The 25,321-nt window shown below is 52.5% G+C and overlaps 10 protein-coding genes across 10 annotated transcripts; 8 read left to right on the top strand and 2 right to left on the bottom strand.

Annotated features, from left to right (window-relative positions):
• Positions 1-536: 536 nt before the first annotated feature.
• On the top strand, positions 537-1,802 carry CTAM01_09313 (uncharacterized protein; the record flags this gene model as incomplete). The annotated part of the gene is made up of 2 exons (XM_060525332.1): positions 537-710; positions 777-1,802. The coding sequence occupies 2 exons, from the start codon at positions 537-539 to the stop codon at positions 1,800-1,802; spliced, it is 1,200 nt and encodes a 399-aa protein (XP_060380037.1).
• Positions 1,803-3,110: 1,308 nt separating this feature from the next.
• CTAM01_09312 (uncharacterized protein) lies at positions 3,111-3,317 on the top strand (the record flags this gene model as incomplete). The annotated part of the gene is made up of 1 exon (XM_060525331.1): positions 3,111-3,317. One exon carries the CDS (start codon positions 3,111-3,113, stop codon positions 3,315-3,317), a length of 207 nt encoding a protein of 68 aa, XP_060380036.1.
• Positions 3,318-4,729: 1,412 nt separating this feature from the next.
• Positions 4,730-7,885, top strand: CTAM01_09311 (thioester reductase domain-containing protein; the record flags this gene model as incomplete). Its single annotated transcript, XM_060525330.1, has 1 exon — positions 4,730-7,885. One exon carries the CDS (start codon positions 4,730-4,732, stop codon positions 7,883-7,885), a length of 3,156 nt encoding a protein of 1,051 aa, XP_060380035.1.
• A 511-nt stretch (positions 7,886-8,396) lies between these two features.
• On the top strand, positions 8,397-9,005 carry CTAM01_09310 (uncharacterized protein; the record flags this gene model as incomplete). The annotated part of the gene is made up of 1 exon (XM_060525329.1): positions 8,397-9,005. One exon carries the CDS (start codon positions 8,397-8,399, stop codon positions 9,003-9,005), a length of 609 nt encoding a protein of 202 aa, XP_060380034.1.
• A 1,932-nt stretch (positions 9,006-10,937) lies between these two features.
• Positions 10,938-11,549, top strand: CTAM01_09309 (uncharacterized protein; the record flags this gene model as incomplete). Its single annotated transcript, XM_060525328.1, has 1 exon — positions 10,938-11,549. A coding segment is annotated over one exon (612 nt), but the record flags the coding sequence as incomplete, so codon positions are not given.
• A 2,462-nt stretch (positions 11,550-14,011) lies between these two features.
• Positions 14,012-15,253, bottom strand: CTAM01_09308 (uncharacterized protein; the record flags this gene model as incomplete). The annotated part of the gene is made up of 1 exon (XM_060525327.1): positions 14,012-15,253. The coding sequence occupies one exon, from the start codon at positions 15,251-15,253 to the stop codon at positions 14,012-14,014; it is 1,242 nt and encodes a 413-aa protein (XP_060380032.1).
• A 4,877-nt stretch (positions 15,254-20,130) lies between these two features.
• Positions 20,131-20,916, top strand: CTAM01_09307 (uncharacterized protein; the record flags this gene model as incomplete). Its single annotated transcript, XM_060525326.1, has 2 exons — positions 20,131-20,291; positions 20,724-20,916. 2 exons carry the CDS (start codon positions 20,131-20,133, stop codon positions 20,914-20,916), a joined length of 354 nt encoding a protein of 117 aa, XP_060380031.1.
• Positions 20,917-20,963: 47 nt separating this feature from the next.
• On the top strand, positions 20,964-21,131 carry CTAM01_09306 (uncharacterized protein; the record flags this gene model as incomplete). Its single annotated transcript, XM_060525325.1, has 1 exon — positions 20,964-21,131. One exon carries the CDS (start codon positions 20,964-20,966, stop codon positions 21,129-21,131), a length of 168 nt encoding a protein of 55 aa, XP_060380030.1.
• Positions 21,132-22,640: 1,509 nt separating this feature from the next.
• Positions 22,641-24,707, top strand: CTAM01_09305 (uncharacterized protein; the record flags this gene model as incomplete). The annotated part of the gene is made up of 5 exons (XM_060525324.1): positions 22,641-22,678; positions 22,889-23,673; positions 23,793-23,859; positions 23,931-24,183; positions 24,267-24,707. The coding sequence occupies 5 exons, from the start codon at positions 22,641-22,643 to the stop codon at positions 24,705-24,707; spliced, it is 1,584 nt and encodes a 527-aa protein (XP_060380029.1).
• A 105-nt stretch (positions 24,708-24,812) lies between these two features.
• On the bottom strand, positions 24,813-25,112 carry CTAM01_09304 (uncharacterized protein; the record flags this gene model as incomplete). The annotated part of the gene is made up of 1 exon (XM_060525323.1): positions 24,813-25,112. One exon carries the CDS (start codon positions 25,110-25,112, stop codon positions 24,813-24,815), a length of 300 nt encoding a protein of 99 aa, XP_060380028.1.
• Positions 25,113-25,321: the final 209 nt, after the last annotated feature.

Here is a 25,321-nt window from a genome sequence, read left to right as displayed (position 1 = left end):
CTTTCATCTGTTTAAAAAGCATCGCTACCTACTACTTAGAGGCACCTGGGTCTTCAAATTGAGTAGGAACATTCATGGATGAGACTGTGCTACCTCATGCTCATCTGGCAGCCTTACGATTGGAATGATCAGTTCGCGACGAAGTCTGCCAGGAACGCCTAACGACATGCTTTCGGCGGGAAAGACACAAGAAAATAACGATTTCTCCAAGATTGCCTGCTTGACCAGGCTGAGTGGCTTGTTTAGCACTCAGACATGAGGCGCATTGAACATTTTCTACTAGCTTCTCGTCTGCAATCTGAAGAGGCTGCCTATACGTGAGTTTTAAAGCAGCTTAAATGAGGTCTTGGCAATGATTTGGAAGGCAATGGTACTTCCTTCTTCCTTTTCGGGACATCACTCTCCTTGCCCTCTATCTTATATGCTCGCTCGTCGACTTTCTCAAATTTTGTCTACAACGCATAGTTCCCAAAGCTCTTCCCTTGATCACTGCGTTTGTATAGTTCTCTCCTCAAGAAGATTACACAGAAGAGCTCATGGTCAACATGACTGAACGGTGCGCCAGCTTAAAAGACCTCAACGACTTCAATCTCTACATTGATCAGCTTAAATCGGCGACAAGCTTCAACATCACCGAACTTGATCGATGCAAAGAAGAGATATGCGGTGCCATCTGGGGCGATGCCAATCCCGACATTTCGGGAATAGGGGTAAGTACGCTTCACTTATCTCACACCGTTTGCTTTTCAACAGTACTGATTCATGACGGACAACAGGTCTCCATCGGTTATGCCGTCGAATTAGCCCTAGGCTTCGTTCTGGCTTCCCTTATCATAATGATTCGACAGAGATATGGCCCAAGAGCAGAGTTCTTCCAAGTCGTCCTCAAAGCCGGCTTTGACGCCTTCTTCGAGTTTGCAATCTACTTTGCCATCGCCATCGAGCTCGCAGCGATAGTTATGCTCGTCAATAAGGATTTCGGTATATCCACAGCCGGCTTCGGCGCCAACGAAGCTCAAATCGCCCTTGCGGTCTCCGTCGTCTGCATCCTGCCGCTGCTGTACCCAGTCGCCCTGTTACCCCTGGAACTATTCCACCCGGAGAGCGATAGACAGGCGCGACAAAATAGGAAAATGCGGCAAGACCAGAGACGACGGGACTTTAGTCTGATGCTCTTCGCCCTCGTTTGCGTCTTGTTTTTCTACCCGTTCCTCTCGCAGTGCATTCACAACTGGGCACCGCTCCGCGTTGGCGAGGGCAAAGGCGGCAATGGGAAAACATACGTCACGGATGAAGAGTGGGAGAGAATCCGGAACATGTGCTTCGGCGAGGTCACCAAATTCACCATCAGCGAGCACTGGGCCCTCGCCGTATGCGAGATGATGGCCTCGTTACTCATCTTCTTATTCATGTTGTGGCATGCCATGGAGCTTGGCGTCCGCAGGCTGCAGACGCAGGATCGGTACATTGGCGAGGAGCGCCAGCGAACCGTCACTCTTTCACGGACACAACGGTTCGTCGAGCGGGCGTGGGCGAGTCAGAGTCTGGTCCAGGCTCTGCTGCTGTTCGTCCCGCTTTTCTTGGGTTGCGTGCTTCTGTGGTGCGTCTTCCGTCTGAGGAGCATTCAGGCGGCGGCGGCGAGCAACATGGGAAGTGAGTATGCTGGGGACGACTGGGGGTTTGGGCAGATTGTTGGCATCATCATCTTTGCTCCTGTTCCTGCAGAGATGCTGTTTGCGGCGTGGGAGGCACGGTCTCTTATTTTGAGGAGTGATTACGACAGCGTGAGCAGTCGGAGTTAGCTACTTATTTGGCCTACTTGAGGTATTGTTTGATATTGCGAGTCTTCCAAATCGATGCCTCGAGAACTGCCTGAACAACATGGCAAGATCTTTTGTGGATATGTGGGCACACACGCGACGTGCCAAAGCTCAACAATAGAGCAAGTTCTTCATCGATACGTCGGTCGTGGGATATAGGCGGTTTTTCGAAGAGGAGAGATCTTCGCATGGGGCCTTGCCAGGGGTCTCTGCTGTTTCAATGCATCGAATGCATATAGAAAAGTCTACGGAGTAGATGAAGCCACCAACCGGACCTTTCCCAGGGAGCCAGTTAGTTCAGCAAACCAGGGACGGAAGGGCCAGAGCGCGACAGGCGACGAGGACCTTTTATGCGGCCGTCCATTTTAAGGTGCTGTTTCACCCGGAGTTAGTGATGGGTCTTGGCTGCAATTCCCGGATGAGTGCCTTCGTAGTATGAGTGGTCGCCCTATGCGAGAACGAGGGTGGAGTTAAGACCAGAGGTGCAGTTGATGACAGATAGCACGGGAGGGAAGAGTACGACGCAAGATGATGAGATGGGATGAGTCTAGTGTGTGGCTAGGGTAGCTATGTGAAGTTATGAATGGTTCAAGTCTCTTCCCGGCCGAGAGATGCGCCCGAGTCTCATGAGTCTTACGAGTCTCAACTCAAGTGAAGATTCAGAGTATACTGATCACGTAGTCAAATAAGCCGAGGCGGCACGAGACAAGTGCGATATTCCCGTGTAGCATGCGGAAGGAATTGAAGGATTCTCGGCGCTATGAAGTGAATATGCCGATGTCCGGTCCGTGTCTGTGTCTCTCGATCAGTGATCAGCGTAACAGAGTAGCATGTTAGTGCTACCTTATTTGATGTAGTGCGTAGTAAGGGTCTTTTGCCAAGTTCAGACTAGAAGACGAATTGGAAGCTTCTGTCGAAGAGATTTGCGGGGGTTTAAAAATCCTTCACCCAATTTGTGTGGGTGTTGTGACAGTGAAAGTGAGAGTGAGAAGGGACAAGTGAAAGTCATAGTGAAAAGTGAGTTTGTGTGAGTGAGATGTGAGGTCATGGGCTGCTGACGTATGCGCCACTCGAAGCCAAGCCTCCCCCCGGCCCCAACTCTGATGATCCTCTTCGTCCCAGTCCACCAGACACTGACACAACCACAAATCACGACTACTTTGAACCAGTTAAGATGGAGAGAAGTTAGTGCAGCGGCCCCAGGTAAAAGGGAGGAGATCTGCAATCTAATCTGTCCCGTGCGCCGCCAAATGCCGACCGCTTCCCGCCCGCCCTGCCGCCGCGCCTCAAATGTTCCGTTCCAGTGCGATCCTACGCTTTTTTCAAGCTTTGCTCAGTCATACTCGCAGAAGATCACTGATCCTGGTCGGGCTAGCCGTCTTTCCGTCCCCCCTTGTTCTGCAGATTGCAGACTGCAGACTGCGGCGCCACTCTCCTTCAGATTCGAACAAGCTGTGGAGATGCCTAGGCCAAACGAGCAGGCCAGTAGAAGCTTGAGAAACTCAAAAGATACGAAGAGATCGGGCCTTGATTCGGCTATGGATACAACTCACAGCCATTGGATCGAGTTCCCACATTCGCACTTCTCACAAACCAATGTCTCTCCGAGCCCTCCGAAGGAGAAAAGCGGATATCACGGCCCGTCCTAGCATCAAAGCTTGACTTCGTTCCACCCCACACACGCGTACGGTAGCGTCTGCAATGTTGAGGCACTCTTGCAATCTTGCAGACGCAGTCCTGTCATTGTGAGGCATATCCGGGTTGTCAGGGGGTGCCAGACTGAGACCAGCCAGGCAGACCCAAAACTCGCCGGTTTGCTGCCCAGTTCGTCAACGGCGAGCCCGCGCGTATGAGGCTGAAGTCAGTCAAGAGATCTACCTGCTCTCTTGATACCTTTCCGTACATGACTATACTCTCATACGGAGGACCCACGAGTGTGAAGCAAGGAGGACCCATCAAATAGGTCTTCAACATGCCGTGAATGCCACCCGAAGTACGGTTTCGCAGTCGCAAACTACAGTTCGGACTCGAGCGAGAATACCCATGGCCCATGGTCCATGGATGAAGCGCAGGAGATTCACCACCCCCGTTCGCCCCCCTCTATGCCCCTTTTGACGGCCGAATTCCGTCCTCAACTCCTCCGTCCGCTTCGCCCCACACTGCCCGTACGTGCCCCGCTAGAAACCGGAACCTGTTTCTGGCAGTTTGCGAGGAAAGACAAGCACACAATGTGGGCAAAGACCGCACACACCGGTGACACCTTACACTAGCTCGCGGCTCGCCCCTAGAGGACGACCGATCTTCCTACGTTAGAGACCCGGCTTAGTTCAGCAATGGGCAATAAACGAACTCGAAACAAGCCTTTTCTTCCCTCCTTGTCCCTCCTCCCTCCTCCCAACTTCAGCGTTGCTCCACTCGCGGCGCCGGTACACCTTTGAGCGCCGACCGGCCGATAACGGTCCCGGGCTTTGTTGCAGCACGGTGGAACTGCTGCCATGTGGACATGACGTCTTCATCTCAACTCCTTCGCCGAGCTATGTCCTTCTTCGCTGAGTAGGTGTGCGGACTTGAGCATCATGAGAAAATGCCGATGCATGGCTAGGGGCCAGAACTATGCTGGACCCAAAAGTATGTTTTGCTACCTTAGCCCAGAAGAGAATGGAGCAGAGCTTTCTCTCTTCTGAATATATAAACACTCTGGCTTGGCCCCGTGAACTTGGGTTTCGAGACCACACACTCACACATATCCCACTCTCACAAGCCTTTTGACTATCATCTACAACTGCAACACAATACAGCTTATACCATTTGATACTTTCAACCCTCGAAACACTACCATACGATACCAACTTAGTATCTCACTTTTGACAAACTAGCATTACACTACTTCAGCATTACACTACTTCAGCATGGCACAGCCCCAGTACGGAAAGCGCTTGATTCCCCAGGTCCTCGACGAGGTCGCAAAGTCAGAACCCAACAGAGAGTTCATCTCCGTCCCCCGCTCCTCCAACCCCCAAGATGGCTGGAAGCCCATCTCCTACAAGCAGATCGCCAACGCGGTGAACCGGATAGCCCAGAGAATCATCGACAAGCGCGGCAAGCCCGAACCTGGAAGCTTCCCAACCCTCACCTACATCGGCCCCAACGATGCCCGCTACATGATTATTATGATCGCCTGTATCAAGGCAGGATACAAGGCCCTCCTCATCTCCCCAAGAAACTCCTTCGAAGGCCAGATGAACCTGTTCGAGAAGACAGACTGCCACATCATCTGCTTCGACTCGTCCTTCAAGGATGTCATCCAGCCCCTGCTGGAAGAGCGCCCCATGGACGCCATTATGGTCAGCTCGGCAGACGCATGGCTCTCGGACGACGAGGTGCCCCATTTCCCCTACAACAAGACCTACGAAGAGGCAGAAAATGACCCCGTCGTCGTCCTGCACACGAGCGGCAGCACAGGTCTGCCAAAGCCCATCGTCGCCCGTGTCGGCATGATGTCTGTCGCCGACGCTTTCCACAACGTCCCCGATTTCATGGGCTCCGAGAACTGCGTAAAATCCATCATGCACGGTACCCGCCTCTTCCTGCCAATGCCCCTCTTCCACGCCGCCGGCTGCTACATGTCAACCTTCGCCACGATCTACTGGGGACGGCCCGTCGCGCTGGGCTTCACGGACCGGCCCCTGACGCCGCAGACCGTTATCGACGCTGCCCAGTACGCTAAGATCGACAACGTGATCCTGCCTCCCGCCATCCTCGAAGAGATGGCCCATATGCCCGAGGGCATCGCGGCGCTCCAGAAGTTCAAGCGCGTCAACTTCGGTGGTGGCAACCTTGCCCGCGGCGCTGGCGACAAGCTCGTCAAGGAGGGCGTCCCCGTCTCGAGCGTCATCGCCTTTACTGAGGCGGCCCCCTTACCATACTACTTCCAGAAGAACCTCGAGCTGTGGCAGTGGTTCATCGTCGACTCGGACAGACTTGGCGTTGACTGGCGTCAAGCCAGCGGTGAGGACGAGGACATTTACGAGCAGGTCATTATTCGCAAGGACAAGGCGGACCCCCTCCAGGGCATCTTCTACACCTTCCCCGATGTCAACGAGTACAACACAAAGGACTTGTACCGGAAGCACCCGACGCTGCCCAACCACTGGATGTACTACGGCCGCTCCGACAACATCATTGTCTTCTCAAACGGCGAGAAGCTCAATCCTGTCACCATTGAGGAGATCGTCACCGGTCACGCGAGAGTCAAAGGCGCCGTCGTCGCCGGCGCCATGCGCTTCCAGCCCTTCCTCATCCTCGAACCCACCGAAACCTTGACTTCCGAGGATGACATCCAGCAATTTATCGACGACGTCTGGCCTTTGGTCGTCAAGGCGAACAAGGAGACCGTCGCTCACGGCCAGATCGGCCGCGCCTTCATCGGCGTCACCAACCCAGAGAAGCCCTTCCCCCGTGCCGGCAAGGGCACCATCCAGCGACCTATGGCCCTCAAGCTCTACAAGGACGAGCTTGACGCGTGGTATAGCAAGGCTGAGGACGGCGCCGACTCCCTGTCCGTCAACATTGACGTCTCCTCCCAGCAAGGAATGATCGACTCCATCGAGAAGCTCTTCCAGCAGACCCTCGGCAGCCGCGCCCTCTCCGCCGACTCGGACTTCTTCAGCGCTGGCATCGACTCCATGCAGGTTATCAACGCCTCCCGTCTCCTCCGCAAGGGCCTCGAGGCCGCCGGCGCAAACATCACCGCCGATGCCATCGCAACTCGCGTTATCTACGCCCATCCCACCCCTCGCCAGCTGGCTGCCTACCTCATGGACCGTGTTAGTAAGAACACCTCTTCAGACAGCAACGGCGACAGTGAAAACCATGACATCCACGCCATGGAGGCACAGCTGCAAAAGTACACCCGCGACCTCCCCAAGAGCAGTGCTGGCTCCAAGCCCGCGCCAAACGACAAGGGCCAGACCGTCCTCGTCACCGGCACCACCGGCGCTCTGGGCTCCTACCTCCTCGACTTCATGGAACACAACCCCGCCGTATCGAAGGTCGTCTGCCTCAACCGCAGCGATGACAGCGGCAAGCGCCAGGTCAAGATGTCCGCCGAGCGCGGCCTCGCCACCACCTGGAAGAAGGCAGAATTCCTCTGCGTCGACATGTCCAAGAGCAATCTCGGCCTTGGGCCGGAAGTCTACGACCGTCTCCTGAAGGAGGCAGACCGCATCATCCACAATGCCTGGCCCGTCAACTTCAACATCTCAGTCGAGACCTTTGAGCCGCACATCCGTGGCGTCCGTCACTGGGTCGACTTCTCCCTCCGCGCTGCCAAGAACGTGCCCATCGTCTTCGTGAGCTCTATCGGCACCGTTGATACCTGGCAGGGCCCCGGCCCCGTGCCGGAGAAGAAGCTGATGGATTTGTCCCTGCCGAGCACCGGCTACGGTCGCTCTAAGATGGTCAGCTCTCTCATCCTCGATGAGGCGACGCAGGTTTCGGGCGTGCCCGCCGCTGTCGTCCGTGTCGGACAGGTCGCCGGCCCGCAGTCCAAGGACGGTGTATGGAACCGCCAGGAGTGGCTGCCTACCATCATCGCTAGCTCGAAGTACCTCGGTGCACTGCCGCGTGACCTCGGCGCCATGGCGACCGTCAACTGGACACCCATTGAAGGTATCGCGAACCTCATCCTAGAGGTTTCTGGTATTGCTGCCCCCGTGCCATTGGAGAGGATCAACGGCTACTTCCACGGCGTAAACCCGCGCACCGTACCCTGGGAGACACTGGCTGAGGCCGTCAGGGAGTTCTACGGTGACGGTGTCATCAAGAAGTTGGTATCCTTCAAGGAGTGGGTTGAGCTGTTGGAGAACAGCACGGCGACCACAGATGACGTTGACAAGAACCCGGGCATCAAGTTGCTTGACTTCTACCAGGGTTTGGCTATGGGCGAGGGACAGGGTGTCGAATTCTCAATGGAGCGCACGACAAAGAGCAGCAAGACGATGAAGGAGATGCAGGCCGTGACACCTGAGTTGATGCAAAATTGGTGCAGACAGTGGGCGTTCTAAACATTGATAGACCTTGTTTTGGGATTTGGGAAAGCATAGACTGATACCTTAATGCTGTACATAGAATGATATATGACAATTAATTTCAAGTTATGATAAGCATCGTTTTCTTTCCATATCATTTGCTGGCATAGTAAGACGTCCAATAGTTCGGCACAGTTCGATTGCCCTCGCTCGCCGTCTTGTTCATTAAGGGCCAGCCTGGGAGCCGCCCCTCTTTGTAGCGAGGCTATCTTTGAATGGTCCCATTGCGATTTACGCGTCAAAGAACAACCAGCTTCCTGTCACACTCCATCCACCATGTTCAGGTATCAAAGAACGAACAGCGGCGTTTGGCTCTCTTTGAGAGACCAATGCAAATCTGAACTATATAAACATGATACATGGAAGTCTTGCGGTCTTGGATGATAGTTTCATCAAACATCGCGCAAGAGTTTGTCTTCAATCGTCCACACACTTAGAGAACGTACCTTACATCTTAATTTCGATCAATCCAGGTGTCACCAGAGAAATGAATGAACGGAATGATGACAGACCTGAGTGCAATATGCTTGCGTCATCCAGCAAGAAAGAGAATGAGGAAGAGAAGTGCGAAAACAAGTTCCACTGGTATCTCTACTGGGAAGGCGATACATTGGTGTACCCGATCCATCCCGAACCCAGACCGCCGGGCTACAAGGCACCAATCAAGACAACTCCACTGAAGGAAACGGAGACAACGTGCGATAATCCAATTCATTGCCATGAGAAATATCACTGGTCTTTGTACCGGAAAGGCGAGGAATTGGTACAACCCATCCATCCTAAAGGCAAAAATGTCCCAACAGATTACGACAAGGGACCAGTCCCTACAGTTGACGGTTTCATACTCGGTACCAGAGACATCTGCCATGTAAAAGACAGTTGCCCAGGTGTTCATTTCAGGGGAAGACGGGACCCGCGCAGTGAGGGGAAACAGCAAAAGTTTCAATACAGTTCAAACAGAGATACGACGAGACTCCTGATCGAAGCGGAGCTTGCATCTGATGCCCTAAAGCCAACATCAGACAATCTCATAGAAGACGAGCTGGAAGATGATATGAATTACCGGGGCTCAGAGCCTTCTCGGAGTTCTGAATAGAGTAACAAGACTCCTGGGAATAGATCAACGGGGAGTCAACTAGGCTTCTCATCGAGCACAATACAATAACAAAACATTAACAACTCGTGTTGCTGATGAAATAACGATGATATTTCGCGGTCGGTCCTTCCTGTGAATTGCTGATGGAATTGCTGATTAGCAATGGGTCCTATACGCTCAAACACATCAGCCTGGCCTAGATCCTTCATGCTGTAAGTTAGAGAGTGAAGAGTTAGTAGCCGTAAGGATTAGCAGGTAATCATAGCTTTCTTCAATGGTGTGATTCAAGTATAAGCTTAGCTAGTAGTTCGTAACTATCATTGGCACAGGAAGTTTATGGCGAAAACGAAGACCAAGTGTAATTATACTACTCTATTATTCATCACAGAAATCGATCAAATCCATCGCCGTGTGTAAATTTGAAACCACTATCCATGCCAGGCTGATGTATCTTACAGGACCCAGTATCAAACACGCAATTCTTCAGGTGCTACAAGATATTGGGCGGTCTGACACAGTTTGTTTGCCGTTTGGCCCTCTTGAAGCTGTTCATGCGTCAAAGAACGAAAAGCTGTCTTTCCCACTCTCATCACTTTGTTCAACATCAAAGGACAGACAGCAACATTGATCTACGAACTGAACTCCAATATACATGAAGCCGATCGATAAATAAATCTTGGTTGCATAGCATGCTTACATGTGTAGAACTTTTCCCAGACGCTGTGCAAAAGTCATCCTCAATCCCATCGCCTTGCGTGAGAAGACATATCAATCCTCAATCTCGACAAGAAAGTTACCAGAATATCGGGCAATGCTTCGTCAAGTCAGAGAAACGACCGTCATCGTTCAACCCCTCCCAATCGACAGGCCCATTGAGTCGAACCACTCAGCCAGGGCGAGCTGGACGTACGCAATAGAAGACATTCCCCAGTTGAAGAGTAGCATGACCCGTATTCATACTGGCCAGAAGGCAACCCCAGACGTTGTACGAGGACGGAACTCCGTAAGCTTGAAGCCGGAACCCGGAAAATCTATGGCGAAGATGCCGTGAGGCCGTAAAGACGCCCGGGGATCGAGGCCACCAAATAGCTCTTCATGGGGTCTTTCCAGGTTACATCGATAACAAATCATCCGAGTTCCTCACCGAGAACGAACTAGCATCGGAATATTGAAGCTATGGGTATTGTTTTGAGGCTTGTAGAGCGAGTCATTGAGTTCGTGTTGTTGGATGGGCTCTAAGGCATTATAGTTTCAATTCAGTCATTTGCGTTGTTTGTTGGATGTGCAGCAAGTTGTCCTCACTGGCAAAAGTTTCAATTAGAATACGAGTCCATGTTTTGGTAATGCCTCAGGGGAAGATGGTGACCACAGCCATCCGCTCCTCTGCTTTTCATAAGCACCTTGACCAGGAACCGATTGAGGCTCTAGGGCCCAAGTCGCGCTTTCGCCCGTAGCCTAACTACGGTCATTATTTCCATGTAGCACTTCTCCGATGTCGCGGGCATTCGGAGAGTCCGCTCAAACTCGTAGAGGGTCAGCCGTGATCTGTATATCATCAGCAAGTGCCACGGTCAGGAAAGCAAGGTGGTCGACGAGAACTGTCAAGACAAGTCCACGATGTGGGATTGCGCATCGCGGGTATCACGAATCCATGGGAGTGACCTCAAGCCGGCAGCGGTAAAGTTCTCTCAGAGAAACGACATGTAATTCCAAGTACCTGGAAAGCTACGTTTTTCCAACTGTCTACTTCTACATCATCAGGAAGACTGACGGTCTGGCATGGTTTACTTGCTGTCTCGCGAGCCTGCTGCTGTTCAGACGTCAAAGACGAACAGCCGCCTTTCGCCCTTCAGCTGTATTCAAGTATCAAAGAATGAACAGATACTTTTGTCTCTCTAAATTGCTGATCTAATTCACCTGAGCTAAGTACATATAAACCCAATATCAAAAGGCGTGTCGGTTACACAGCATAGGAGATATCCACGTATTTTTATCAAACACTGCACCGAAAGAAACGTTGTCAATCGCCAACACGGTTCAGAAAACAAGCAAATCAGTGCCAAGCACCTTGGAACCTATCTGAAAATGAGTCAACACAACAACGGCGAAACCGACAGCCATACGTCTAACGACAGGCAAGACGGTCGTGATCCATCTCGTTGCGACGGACAGGCCCATTTGGCTGAGGATGATCCCACTCCGAGAGAACTAATGCGCGCCCCTCAGCTTAGTCAGATCGGACTAGAAACAACGACAATGAAGTGCGAAGTCTGCGGAGAAGCACGCTCGTGGACGGGTAGGAGAGATCTCACTTGCTCAACACGGTGCTGTGACCAGCTATTGAAAAGAGCAGACGAGCCGCAGATGGAAAATGAAGGGGGGAAGGACCTCGAGACGTCGGCGCCATACACAACCTCCAACGGGAAACCGCGGGAACACTGTCGAGTCCCTGAGGATTGGGTGCCGACGGAAGACGACATGAAGGTTTTCAGCATCTCCCATGATGGTACGAAGGACACACTCGAAGATCGTGCAAAGGACTGAAGACCAGGACTCTCTCAGAGTCCGGATGAGGTCGCTTTACCGCCTATAGTGCACTGAGAAGCCACCTGAGATTTTCACCGAGGAGAAAACAATATTGGTACGTTGGAAACTTTTGTGAGGTCTGGATCAGTCTTCCGGGAGCTTGTGAGGCAATATAATAACAGTTGATCATTTGTATATTCTATATTCCTATAGCATCCACTAGAGTTATGAAGTACAGCCAGTTTATGAATGATTGTTCCGCAGTGGAAGTCGCGTTCATCTATTTGTTGCCTTGTCTGTGAGATCCCCTGCTTGTACACAATAGCATCACCCAAGTGTGTTTCCAAAGATACGAGCTAGGAGTAGTTACAGAGTCACTGAGTGTCTCAGGCCCGAATGAGATCCGATCATTAGTAGGCAAGACACCTCTTATGTCACCGCCCGCGTCTACGATGTCTTACGCGCTCTGCATGGGAACTTACGGAGTCTACGCAAACACAGCACCATCATCGGCACTCTGCCGCGATCAAGATGAGCGAAGCGTGTAGCAGCGATGGAGCTCTTCGAATTAGCGACCATTGTCAAAGTTGGTGACGTGTTTGTTGGGCAGGCAATTCACTCTACTGAGATTTTGCTCATCAACGCCAGCCGCATCGTACGCCTAGTACTTCAGCCATCCAAATCATAGCGAGCGGAACGTGGTCATGGGGAACGTTCTTTTTCTCTATCAGCTTCATCGCAATTCAGGGAACCCCGCGCTCCCTCCCTATCCCAGAGCGAAGTCTCAGCGGGTCGTAAGATTGCTCAACAGAGAATTGACTTGGTTGATAGATTACGGGAGAACCAGCTGGTCGTCCAACTTCCTATTGTCGCCGCCGCCAGTTCGAAAGTTGGGGGGGAAAAGGCTGTCTAACCCTCTAAGTTCTATAGCCAATGCCCAGTCTCAGTATTCGAACAATTTTCATTGTTCGAAGAAGGATTCGTTTAGTGACTTTCCACTGGTGTGTACTTATACATGATGTTCGACTAGCCCGAGTGCTCAGGCATGGCCCCAACCGCGAACAGTGTCCTTGGCCAGGCCCTCTTTCTACCGCTCCTTTGACAATGTTCAGATATCAAAGGAAGAATAGCCTGCTTTACCTTCGCACTATCAACGTAAGGCTAAGAGCAAATAGTAATGAGGATCCTTAGTCTTGTCGAACATAGTGTAGGCGGTCCCACCCAAATTACCGCATGACGCCAATAGCCAACTCACTCAAGAAACTACCTTGATCAACAAGAACACTTCTGAAGATGGCCCAATACTGCCTGCATCATGAGCCCCCGTGCATCATTTCCCCAATACACGGTGGGTGTACCGACTTCTCCTCAAGAAGGATTGACCAAGATCGCAATATTCGGGGCCACAGCTCAGGGTACACAGTCGAACAGCTTTCGCCGGACACTGCAGGACGTGACATCGACGCTGACTCCTTAACCCGATACTACAGCAACCCATTCAGGCCCAACAAGCACCGATCTAACGATCTCGGGGAAATAGACGAGCATCAACATTGGCGCAGGCCCCGTCTCCAATTGCGTCAGAGCAGCTCGACGCTCTCCATGGAATCAAAAGAAACCACGAGCCGTGGTCCTCAGAGACAGCTCGAGCACCGAGAGCGGGGGCCAGATACCATCGAAGAAAGCACAGCTTCTGGAAAACTCACACGGCGAAGCGCGCAAGCCCTAGAAACTACGGGATGTCCGTGGCCAATGAAGGAGGGTATTCTAGAAAGGGCAAAGGAAAGATCCCATCATATCAACAAGAAGAGAACCCCAAAGTTCACCGCAAGAGGAGTGCGAAAAGTGGTTCTCCAATGGTGCGAAGCCCGTCGAATTTACGACACGAGATTCTTCTGATCTCGTTCAATGAGGATGAAGGAAAGCAGTCTAGGCCTGGAAACTTGAATGCGTACGTAGAGGATGCGGTAGACTCAGACGCCAAGTCAAGGATTATTCAATGTAACCGTCAAGAGATACAAGAAATGAGAGTTTGGCAGGGGGGAAGTATGTAAATACTCTTGCTCTTCAGAAGCAAGAAGCACAATGTATGTATAGATATGTCCCCAAAGGTTATAAGTATGTCCAAGTATATCATCGCGTTCTGACGAGCGTGTGAAACGTACGCTCAGAAGCAACTGGAGTATTGGTTTCAGTAGCAAGTGTCACGGTAATGAGACATAAAGCCTCAAAACAGAAGCAAAATGAGACGGGAAAAAAGGTAAGCAACGTAGGGTATCAAGAATATATGAAAGCGATCTCGACCCGAGAATTCCGGGGTTTTCTACAGTCTCTTCGAACGCCCCTTAATGTGGCACGTTACTCACTTGCTCTGAACGCCGAACACTATCCAATGCCAGAAATGCAACAATGAGGTGACGTTCAGGGTACCGACCTCACGACCCAACATCCGCCCATCAACCAATACACTCCCTTCACATTCACAAAGCCCGCCTCAACCTGGCCACAGGCCCAGATCTACCAGGATTCTCCCGATGAAACTGCAACACCCACGAATCGCAGCCTTGCAGATCCCTCGCCGGCTGCCACGTCGGCTCAGCGTACTCCCACTCGACGAGATACTGCAGCCCCGTCCGCGGCGTCTTACCGGACCCGGACCACCGCGAGTCCAGAATCGAGCGGAACGCCCAGCGCTCCTCGTCGGGCTTCGTGATGTCGTGGTACTTTACCACGACGCGGCCCTGCTTTTCGGGTTCCGGCTGGGTGATGTCCGTCACGACTATAGCTTCGTGTCTCGTGTGGCAGTCTGGGAAGGGCGACAGCGGTACGGATATAGGTTCTGGATTCAGCAGCTGGATCGCGTTAGTTTGTCTGAGCCAGGGGTCGAAGAGGAGGGACCAATCGAACCAGATCTCGGGAGTGAGTCTACTCTGCGGAGATGGAGTCTCAGACTCACATACACCGAAGCGCTTAGACGAGAGAAAGGAAGGCAGAGAAGAGGCACCAGCCCGCGACCACGAGGCATCAACAGTCGGCGCCTTCACCCACGCGTTGCAAAAGAGGCCTACGACGCCCATGAAGACCTGGATCGTCGAGCGGCGGGACCCAAACGCCCAGCGATTCCAGCCCTCGAATTGGGCGCAGAGTTTGACGAGGCAGAGGATCAGGGCTCTATCTGCGAACTGCGGGCCCGGGCTCGTGACCTGGTTGAGGTACATACGTCGGTCTGAAGGATCCGTGTTGGAGACGATGTCGTCTACTCTGTCTAGGATCGCGACTTCGTCTAGCTGCGGCGAGGATTGCGCGTCAGGGTGCTCTAGTTCGATGAGGAGGGTACGGACAATGGCGCGGACAGGCGGGAAGCGCATGAAGTTGTGCAGGGCGTTGATGGGGATGTCGAATCTTCTAGCCAGGTTGACCAAGTCAGTGTGTACCGCTACATTTGGTGTGACGGATGGGCGGCGTGGATGGATAGACTGAAAGTGGTAGTCGCTGGGCCAGGTTGATCTGGTTCTCTTACATGGTTGAGCAAAGTTGACTTCAAGAATTGTGGCGTCAACCTCAGGCTCGTCGTAAGTCCACCTGGGCAGGATGTGTCGCTCTTCTAAAGCCGAGTTCATGAGCCGGATGAAGTGCTCGTCTGTGCTATTGTTAAGATTGATCTTGGTGTTGCCGTTGTGCCCAGAGACCAGCTTGGACACAATGGTACTACGCAAACCCATGCTGGCAAAGGTATTGTGATGTATGCTGGGTGTTGTGTGAGAGTATTCGACAGAGGTAAATGACACAAAGGTATAGTGATACTGTACGATAAGAATGTTTGATTTGAAGTGAAGAAGGTCTACGGTCTGCAAAACGAAACTTTTCTCTCCACGAGGATTCTTCTCGAACATATAGTCTAAATCACGATTGGAAGGCATCGAAATATGTTGATGATCAAAGAAAGGCACGACATTGTGTTTTCAGCCGTGCCATTCGTCTTTCACCTAGGTCAAAGATGCCACCACAAATTTGGCATTTGTGTACAATGGACAGCCAAATACGTTGACATGACTACAAAGACCGTGTCTTCAACGGTTTGTCATTCCAGTTTTGCGCTCTTGAGACGCGAGTCCGTTGTTGAATGACTTTGTTGCTCTGGTCCTACCAGACGAAGACAAGCAATTGTTTCGCTGATTGCACTGCCTACTTTGAGCAACTCACACCTTTCCCACATGTCTCACTTGATGATGTAACTCGAATTTGCAGAGAGAGGCTGAGTTAGCGAGCAAGATATTGCCAAGCGAGGAAATAGCAGTGCGCTCTGTAGGAAGATTTCGCAACTTCCCTCACACAGGTCGTCACATCATAGAAGATGAGACGTTGACACCAAGTGAGTACGGCAGTGAGATGCGTAATCTCGAAATATTGGGTCACAGATCCGGGTGACTAGCCCAGAAGCGAGTGTGCCAAGACCGGGTTGATAGTGGCACAGCTTGTCTTCTCAAACACAGCATGCGGCAGCCCTGCAGTAGACGGAATTCGGTCTTGTCAAACGGGGAAACGCGGCTTCTCGACGACAACGACGATGAGCGGGCCCGAGCTCCTGACATTACCATGTGTTGTCCACCTTTGTAGGGCGTGACACATGACACCGTGCTGGCGCTCCTTGAAGGAGATTCGCGTTGGGTTGGGTATGAGGCTCTACTGCAGTGGATAACACCTGACAGGTGACAGACAGAACAGTGCCAGTGAGCTGCTCACATGGACGTGCGGGGTGTACCTCTCGCGGCCACAGATGGCATGGAGCGATCATGAAGGGAAAGAAAACGCTAAGGATGGGTTACTGTGCTCTGGACTGCATGTCTGGGATTCCTCCCGCAATAGGCGCCGAGTAGAAACAGGCACGTCCAATAAGGGGCGGTGCCTGGACAAGCCGCAAGCACCTCGACTTAGCCCTGTGACTGACAGCGCTGGCCAACGAGATGATGCTTATCAGATGAATTATGGGCAGCTTGGAGGCGGGTCGAGAAAAGGAAGAAACAAGCGCGACCGAATGCCACTTAAGTTCTCGGCCAGGTGAGTACGGCAGCAGGGGCAGATATTGCGTGTCTTTGAGAGATGGCTAAAAAAATCACTGCCCAACATTGGGTGGCCATGGAACTCTCGAGACCCTTGAAAAAATTCAAGATCAGAGCTCGACAGACTTTTCTTCTCTCACCGGGCCCAGCGGACGGGTAAGATGCGGTCAAGATGCAAGGAAAATGTCTGTTGTAGGTGTTCTCGACTCGTGCGGGATGGGTCAAGCAGACAAGGGGAGAGCCTGCAGACGTTGGTTGATCTCTTTACCATGGGGGAAGACTGCATCCAATTAGAAAAGAATCAGAAACCGGAGCTTAGACTGCGACATATCCACAAGCTGGGCGATGCCGCCATGTATGTTCCGCAACCGATGAGTGACAAAGAGTTGTGTTTTTAGTTAAAGAAAGCTCAGGACGGGCTGAACCCGACAGTCGGGTAGGTATGGTGATGGTGCCACTTGTGCTCAGGACGTTGGGTACGACTCGACCAAACTGAAAACGCCCAACTAACTGGTTGCATCGAGTGCCGAGTGTCGAGTGTCGAGTCGGATCAGGTCTGTACGACATCGGGGGCGTTGGTCGCTTTGCCCCGTTGCAGCTTGCGTTGCGTGCCCTAGGCCCTGGCTATGTTGCGCAGTACCTTGACTAGCCAGGGAATAAGTCTCCCACGGGGTGTCGGTGGACTTGGCCATTGGGCCATCGGTACGGAGTAGAGAACTAGAACATGTCGTAGATGGATTGCTCGATGAAAGACGGCCGGGTCAGCAACGTCCAGGGGATATCGGGTTTCTGTTCTTGCTAAGAGATGAGGTCAGCTTTCGGGTCTTGACAGATTGTATGCGTTTGTTCGACTCCGTTCAGACCTGACTGGAGGCACTTGAGATAAAGTAAAGAGTCCCCACTGACTTTCCCGGTGGCTAGTGACGATATGATGGCATGCGTCAACGAGAGAGCAAGGTATGATTGGTTCTGCCGGGACCTCTCAGTAAGGCAAGCCGGTGTGGTGGACTTGGGTCGTGAGGTCTTGGGGGATCCTTCAGATGGAAATTCTCACAGGGTATGGGGTATCGCACGCCAATTCTTGGCCATGAAGGTGAGGAAAAGTGTCTTAGCTGATGGCAGACGGCAGGGGTTACGAGTGAAGGGGGGGGGGGGGGGGAGACTGCGATCTGAGCTTCTTATCGATAAAGGTAGATTGGACAGTCCTTATCTTATCTCAGAGGCACCTCCCAGTTCATTTTCATGGAATGGAAATGCTTGAATGCACCCAGAACGGGTTTGGAAGACGAGCCCAGTCAGTTGTGGAATGTCTCGATGCCAGCCAGGCACATGAATAAGGCTGCAATGTTTATGAGTCGATATGACTGCATGCGATAAAAGCTTCATTACTGGCTATTTGACGGATAGTGTTTGTTGGCGATTTGATTCACTCGTAACTAGGTGGTACCTTGGTTTGTAAGGTCTTGCTTGATACAGAGGCGATGTTTCCGTACCTTACATAATGTGTACTTCGTACATATAGGTGGTCAAAGGAACCCTTGGAAGGATGGAGAGCAATATCATGATGGTCTACAGGCTGAGATGGCATCTTCATCTCATGTCGCTCAGACAAACCAGAGGCTCGGTAATCATCAAAGTGAGGTCTTGTCTCTTTGGGTTTCTGGAGACTCATTAACATGACTGAGATGATTTGACTGTTCTTCATCGATTGTTCTCTCTCAGTCGCTTTCCCCTCCCTCACCCCGGTTCCGAACTCCATGTTCCACCCCCACCATCTGCCGTCACCAATTGCGGTCGGCGACTCGGTCGCATCAGCTGCTTGTCGCATTCAAGTTCTCTCCCGCCGTGTTGCGCCCAACAACCCCATCAATGACGTCCTCAGCTCCTTGTAGTGCGGATTCGGGCCAAGGTACCTTGCTTCACCTCACCTTTGCGCTGTTCGACGTGTATGTACACACACAGAGAGAGAGAGAGGGCCCTGATTGATTCAATCAATTCCTTACCTTCATTGCCGCAACTCTCGACTTTCGACTCGAACTGAGACGCCACTTCTCTGATTGCCCTGTTCCATTCCCCGCCATCCGTCCATCCATCCATCCCATTGCCTTGTGCATCCCATCAACCCCCATCCCATCCCATCCCATCCTGCCCCCCTCTGCATCCGCATCACCTCGCTCGACCTCGCCGTGTCTTGCACCTTCTTCCCGGTTCTTACCTACCTTAGCAGCCACCTTCCTGCGTTGGCTCACCCTTAGCAATACCTTGCCTCCTCCAATCAGAGCTTCGTGCCTTGCCTTGCAGATACCTCACCATCACCCCAATCCCGCCAACCTCCTCTACCTCTATCTAACACGACAGATACCTAATTACCACCCTTTACATGAACGCCAGCCGCCAGCGTCACCCCGACTACCGAACCTCGTCATCTTCCGGTCGCTCCCCATATCATCCAAGCTCAGACCACGCCTACCCGTACCTAAAGACTTCGTATCGCGATCGGTCTTGCTCGACTCATCCCCAGCTGTCCGTTTTCTCTCGACACTGCACGCTGTCCACATACACTACAGGGAATAATCCAAAGTCGCACTCCATATTTCTACCAATCACTCGCGCTCCTGCTTCACCCGCTCGCGCCTTCCGTCTTGGCCACCTAGGCGCAACAACATCACCGCCCTCCGGATTTCATTCAGCTCGATTCACCAACACAACCACGAACAATAACAGCAGCGAGACTACCTTGGCTTTCCTCACGAGGACGCAATCGCCTGATCACGTCGCAACCACGAGCCACAAGCCATAACCAAACACTTCACTTGGCTCTCGAGAACACCACAATCACGACAACCGTCGACGTTAGGATATCGCGCAAGTCTAAGGGGTCCCCAAACACAAACGACCCTGTCGCATCCCATCTCAACACAGCGCAACACATCTGATGAATCGCTGTCGCAGACCCGCGTGCTGCTAGTAACTGGACGCACCTTAGATCCAGTTACACACTTTCTCTTTGCTCCTCCGTGGAGCCTGTCGCCACGCTCTCGGTCGCCATCGCACATCGACGCTGCCGCTGCGCCCCTCTCGCAAAATCCCGCTCGTCATTTTTGGTCTTCACTCCCCCGCCTCGACCTCTCCGGCTCGTGTCTCTTGACCTTCTCTCTCACCCCACCAAACTACTGCCAACGACCGGCAGCCCGACTTGTTCGACTGTCATCTTCTCGCGGGGACTACCTGCATCGACTGTCAAGTTGTCTAATATCATACCAATCGAGGCGCGAGGCTAGCCATCACAGACGGGAATAGCGGATTGACACTGCGCACAGCTGCTTCAAGTCGCTGCGCTGCAATCGGACACCCGAGTTTAGTCTGCTCACCACAGGACGAAGCATCACCAATCCAAGGCCGTCACAGCGGCGCGCACCGCCGCCCTCGAACTGCCAGTCTGGACCCTCGAGCTCGACTTATCCCCCCAACTTGTCCCCCACACTACCCGACCCGGACGACACCTCGCATTCCAGCTTGCACATTCCACACAGCCCATCATGAACGGCACTCAACAGACCCAAGACGCTGTCGCACAAGAGCCATTGCAGCCAGCAGCCGCCAATGCTAATGCTGCTGCGAACGCCAATGGTTCGTCGACGGCGGCTAAGAAGCGCAAGAAGGAGAGTCTGAAGCCTATTATTACCACCGAGACACCACCGTAAGTTTGACCAAGAAAATTTTCCTTTTCTTTTCTTGTCTTTTGCTTTGCTCTGCCCTGCACTCTTCATGCCGCATTGTTGTTTTATTTCCGTTACCGTTGATGGCGGGGAAGTTGCAAATTGCTGGTTTTCATTACCTCAATTTTGTTGCCATTTAGCGCCCCAAGCTTCGTTTACACAGGACATTATCACCCTTTCAACATCCTCCACCATCCACACTGTTACCCCTCTATCCTGTCTTAAAAGCGCCGCGCCCGGTGCCGCACGTTCTTCCCTGCGCTCCATCCATATGGCGGGGCGAAGTACGGGGGGCCAAGCAACACAGACCAGGCAAGTTTGAGCCTGTCAAGTCCGACAGGCCCTGTCCAAGTCCAATTCAGTCCAGTCCAGTCCGGTTCAGTTCAGTCCATATCCAGTTCAGTTCGGCCCAGTCCGATTTGGCACACGGCACAGCGAAAGCAGAGGGCAGTGTCCAGTCAATGTGCCCAGCACCGCGCCGCGCAGTTTGTCTCACACCCGGGCATCTGGACATATGCAGAGCAACGGACCGCCTTCGAAAGATGCTGCGACAGCACTGTCAAAGACGTGGAAGAAGAGCACGATGAGACGACAGACAACGAATAGATGCTCAGGGGGTCCATCCAGTGGGACCAACGCTGATACCCGACGACATGGTGGCTCTGGATTGGATGTTACCGTTGCCGTTGCACAGGGAAGCCATTGGCCGAACCCAAGATGGACGTTTGTTTGGCGCGCTGAACGTCAGCCAGAAAGAATGGACGGCTCCTCCACACCGCAGATATTACGGGTCGCCAGCTGTCGCCACCACCGCCCGGTAGCTCAGCAGCAGCAGCGTCAGCAGCAGCATCACCACAACCCTAGAAGCGTAGCAAGCACTTGGAAGTTGGCGGTGCATGTTGTTGATATGCCTCGTACTGCGCTCCGCCTGTGCGACGGCAGATACCGGAACGTTTTGGAGGAGAGATGGCCAAGACTGCGCTCCATGCTGCGCAAAGCATCATACTTAGTGGTGGTGGTGGCATGTTGGCATACTAGGTGCGCCGACCGGCGCGGGAACGTTTCTGGCGCCACCACTTTGACGAGCGAGACATGACCGTCACCGTCATCGGTCATCTTCAACAGGACTAACTGGACTCAACTGAACTGGACTGGTTTGGCCTGCTTTGCATTTGACAGACGCACTTGACTGTGAATATTCACTGTTGGAGACTAGAGGTCGGCATACCAAGCTGGTATCATCCTCACATGGTGGTCTGAGAGAGGTATCACGAATCCTCAACTCGCTCACCCAACACCCCAACTACCAAGTTGTGGCTTGGGGGTAGGTGCAGGCGCGGTAAAGGTATCCCAGTGCCATGCTTGCTTGCTTGTTGGTGGCACTGGCAGGTTGTTGTTGCTGCTGCTGCTGACGCGACTACGAATACAACCTGAACCCGACGGGAGGACGATCTGCTCTGGCTTTGAGGTGGGCAGTCCCCGCTGACCCTCACCGTCCACCCTGACCCTGAGGTGACGCTACCCGACCCTGGCCCAAGTGGCCCAGGCCTGGGATTCTTATTGCGTCGCCAGACCACCTTCTGACCCCCCGTTCCTGGCCTGCTGTTCCCGCCCGTTCTCCTCACTCACATCACTGACCCCTCCTCTCCTCTCATTACCTGCTTTTTTCTTGCTACCTTACCGACTGGGGGTGCCCTTTCTGTGCCTTATCCGTCCAGAGTGTCCCGCTTCCAGTGCCTTTTAGTTGGGGATACCGGAGACAGAGAGAGAGTGTTGTGTGTGTGTGAGAAAGAGAGAGGAACACAGAACACACAAGAAACGAGCAGCAGCACAAACGGCACGCACGCATTGTATCTTTCCTACGTACCTGCCTTACGGATACCTGCCTCTTTAAAAAAAAAAAACCTTCTTTGCTCACTACCTACCTACCTTATCGGCCTTAACCACGCTGGCCTGCTGTTCTTATTTTTTATTTGCCTTTTTTCTTGCTGGCTGAACACATCCCGCGCCTCACCCGCCGCCTCGCCTCGCCTCGACCGCTTTCCACCTACCATCCTTTCCCTCCCATCCATCTTCCCTTTTCAACCTTTTCTTTATCCACCCTAGTCGGCCTTCGACTGGACTTGCCGCTGTCACTTCATTCTACCTTTTCACTTTCCCATGTTGTGAACGGCACCAGTTTCGCACTGGATCTTGTCCTGGCTATTATTTCTGCCAAATTTCCCTTTTTTCCGCTTGTTGTTTCGATCTTTCCCATCGCTCGGTCCTCGGCTTGTTCGATCCTCTTTTTCGATCCATTCCTTTCTTTGCTATAGGACTGTTCGCGCCGGATGCGCAATGTTGCAAACATGAGCTTCCTAAAGACAAGGTTTCTGCTCTTCCTTCTCCTCCCGTTGTCGCATTCCGTGGCCCGTCTGGCGGCTGCGAAATCTTTGCCCACCGACCTGCTATTCTCCACCCCCGCCATTTCAATCACAGACACGACGCCGCTTGTTGCCAATTTGCGCGCCATGACCTGAACCACTGCTACACAGACTGGCACTTGCGACATTGAAGCTAACTCCTTTTCCTCTGATAGAACCCATCAATTGTCCGCTGCCATGCAGAACTCGCCGACTTCGACATCATCAGGCGAAGACCCCGCCGAGAACACAGCCGATGAGGAGGATTCCGAGGATTACTGCAAGGGCGGCTACCACCCCGTCCAGATTGGTGAAAAGTTCAAGGACGGAAAGTACACCATCGTGCGCAAGCTTGGATGGGGCCATTTCTCCACCGTCTGGCTTTCTAGAGACAACAACTCTGGCAAGCATGTCGCCTTGAAGGTTGTTCGCTCTGCCGCGCACTACACCGAGACCGCCATCGACGAAATCAAGCTCCTCAACAAGATTGTCCAGGCCAAGCCAGACCACCCCGGCCGCAAGCATGTGGTCAGCTTGCTCGACTCCTTTGAACACAAAGGTCCCAACGGCACACACGTCTGCATGGTGTTCGAAGTTTTGGGCGAGAACCTCTTGGGTCTCATTAAGAAATGGAATCACCGAGGTATCCCTACGGCTTTGGTCAAGCAAATCACGAAGCAAGTGCTGCTCGGCCTCGACTACCTACATCGCGAATGTGGCATTATCCACACCGATTTGAAGCCCGAGAACGTCCTCATCGAAATTGGTGACGTTGAACAGATTGTCAAGAAGGTCGTTAAGAGCGAACCTGGCGACAAAGAGAACAACAGAAACGGTCGCAGGAGGAGACGCACTCTCATCACAGGCAGCCAGCCGCTACCATCTCCTCTGAATGCTAGCTTCAACCACAACAACCTCTTCCCTAGCACCAACTCCAGCCTCAGCCAAGTGCTACACGAAGGTACGCGCCCCCTCTCAACACCGCCACTTCGTTCAAAACGGGCCTATCGCCCCACGGATTCTTCTACCCCCGTCACGTTCTGCTTAGCGACCGCATGCTGACTCTTGCTGCGATTTTAGATGGCAAGACATCTAGCAACGCTTCCCCCAAGCGCGACGCTGACCAAAAGACGCGCGAAAAGACAGCGTGAGCATTACCCCACCTGGCCAAATAGTAGAAGAGGTTCATCTGATACTGACCGCTCTTTCTCACCACAGTGATCTCCTCACAAAGGAAGTTTCCGGCATTTCACTCGACAAGACCAACTCATCATCTTCAGGGGATAAGCGCAAGGCGGATGATGCGCATGCATTCGATGTTATCAGCGTCAAGATTGCGGATTTGGGCAACGCCTGTTGGGTCAACCACCACTTTACCAATGATATCCAGACCCGGCAGTATCGGTCACCTGAGGTCATTCTGGGCGCGAAATGGGGCGCCAGTACCGATGTTTGGAGTATGGCAGCAATGGTAAGCATGACCTACTCAGTGCTATACCCATCTGGGTCGTAGCAGGTACTTTTGATCTTTTCCATCTAACGAAGAACTCTCAGGTTTTCGAACTCATCACAGGAGATTACCTCTTTGACCCTCAATCAGGAACCAAGTATGGAAAGGACGACGACCACATTGCTCAGATTATCGAGCTTTTGGGACCCTTCCCCAAGTCACTTTGCCTGTCTGGCAAGTGGTCCCAAGAGATTTTCAACCGAAAAGGCGAACTGCGAAATATTCACCGCTTGCGCCACTGGGCTCTGACAGACGTCCTCCGTGAGAAATATCATTTCAAAGAGGAGGAGGGAAAGCGCATTGCCGATTTCCTCACGCCCATGCTTGAGCTGGTACCTGAGAAGCGTGCCAATGCTGGAGGTATGGCTGGGCATGTGTGGCTCGACGACACGCCGGGAATGAAGGGTGTGCGAATCAATGGGCTCGAGGTTGGCAGCCGAGGCGAGGGCATCGATGGCTGGGCGACTGAGGTGCGGAAACGGTAGGGAGAGTCAGAAACGATGACCGCTTTGAATGCAGGGGTGCCACCAAAGATATTAACGTAATTTATTTGAACGGTCACGGGCTCCCAGTCCCCCTGCATTGCATCATCAGCATTTCTGCATCTTTGTCGCCAGCGTTGTTGTACCCTGACTTTGGCTTGATGTTCGCAACCTTTTTATAGCACAATGCGCGAGGTTCCGCTCCTTGCAAGTGCCTAACACAGAAGCGCTTTGTTCGCTGCTATACACCCAAAACTTACAATTTGATGAAAGTACTGCAATTGACAGAGGGGAAGGAGAGGATGATGATCGAGGGAGGAGGTAAAGAAGGAAGGAAAGGAGAGGAAAGCAAAGGCAAATGGAAGGCAATGGGGGGATGCATATAAGGGATGGAGAAAGCCAGGCCATAAGTGGTGAAGCATAAACAGAGTTTGACAGTTTTTGTCGGACACAATGAATAGAATCTAGGAGAATAGGAAAGGATGGGACAAATGGGAAGCTCTTACCCTAGGTACAATGAACATACATGATTTGTGTGCCGCGAACCATTGTCGGGTTTCCATTTTTTTTTCCAACAAGTAATATGTGCCTCGAACGCACGCCTGTGATTTGTAAGT

The sequence above is a fragment of the Colletotrichum tamarilloi genome (assembly GCF_030869305.1).
Source record: "Colletotrichum tamarilloi strain Tom-12 chromosome Unknown Scaffold_36.1, whole genome shotgun sequence".
NCBI classification, from domain to species: domain Eukaryota; kingdom Fungi; phylum Ascomycota; class Sordariomycetes; order Glomerellales; family Glomerellaceae; genus Colletotrichum; species Colletotrichum tamarilloi.
Note: the sequence above shows the minus strand (reverse complement) of the source record. Positions and strands in the feature narration are given on the sequence as shown.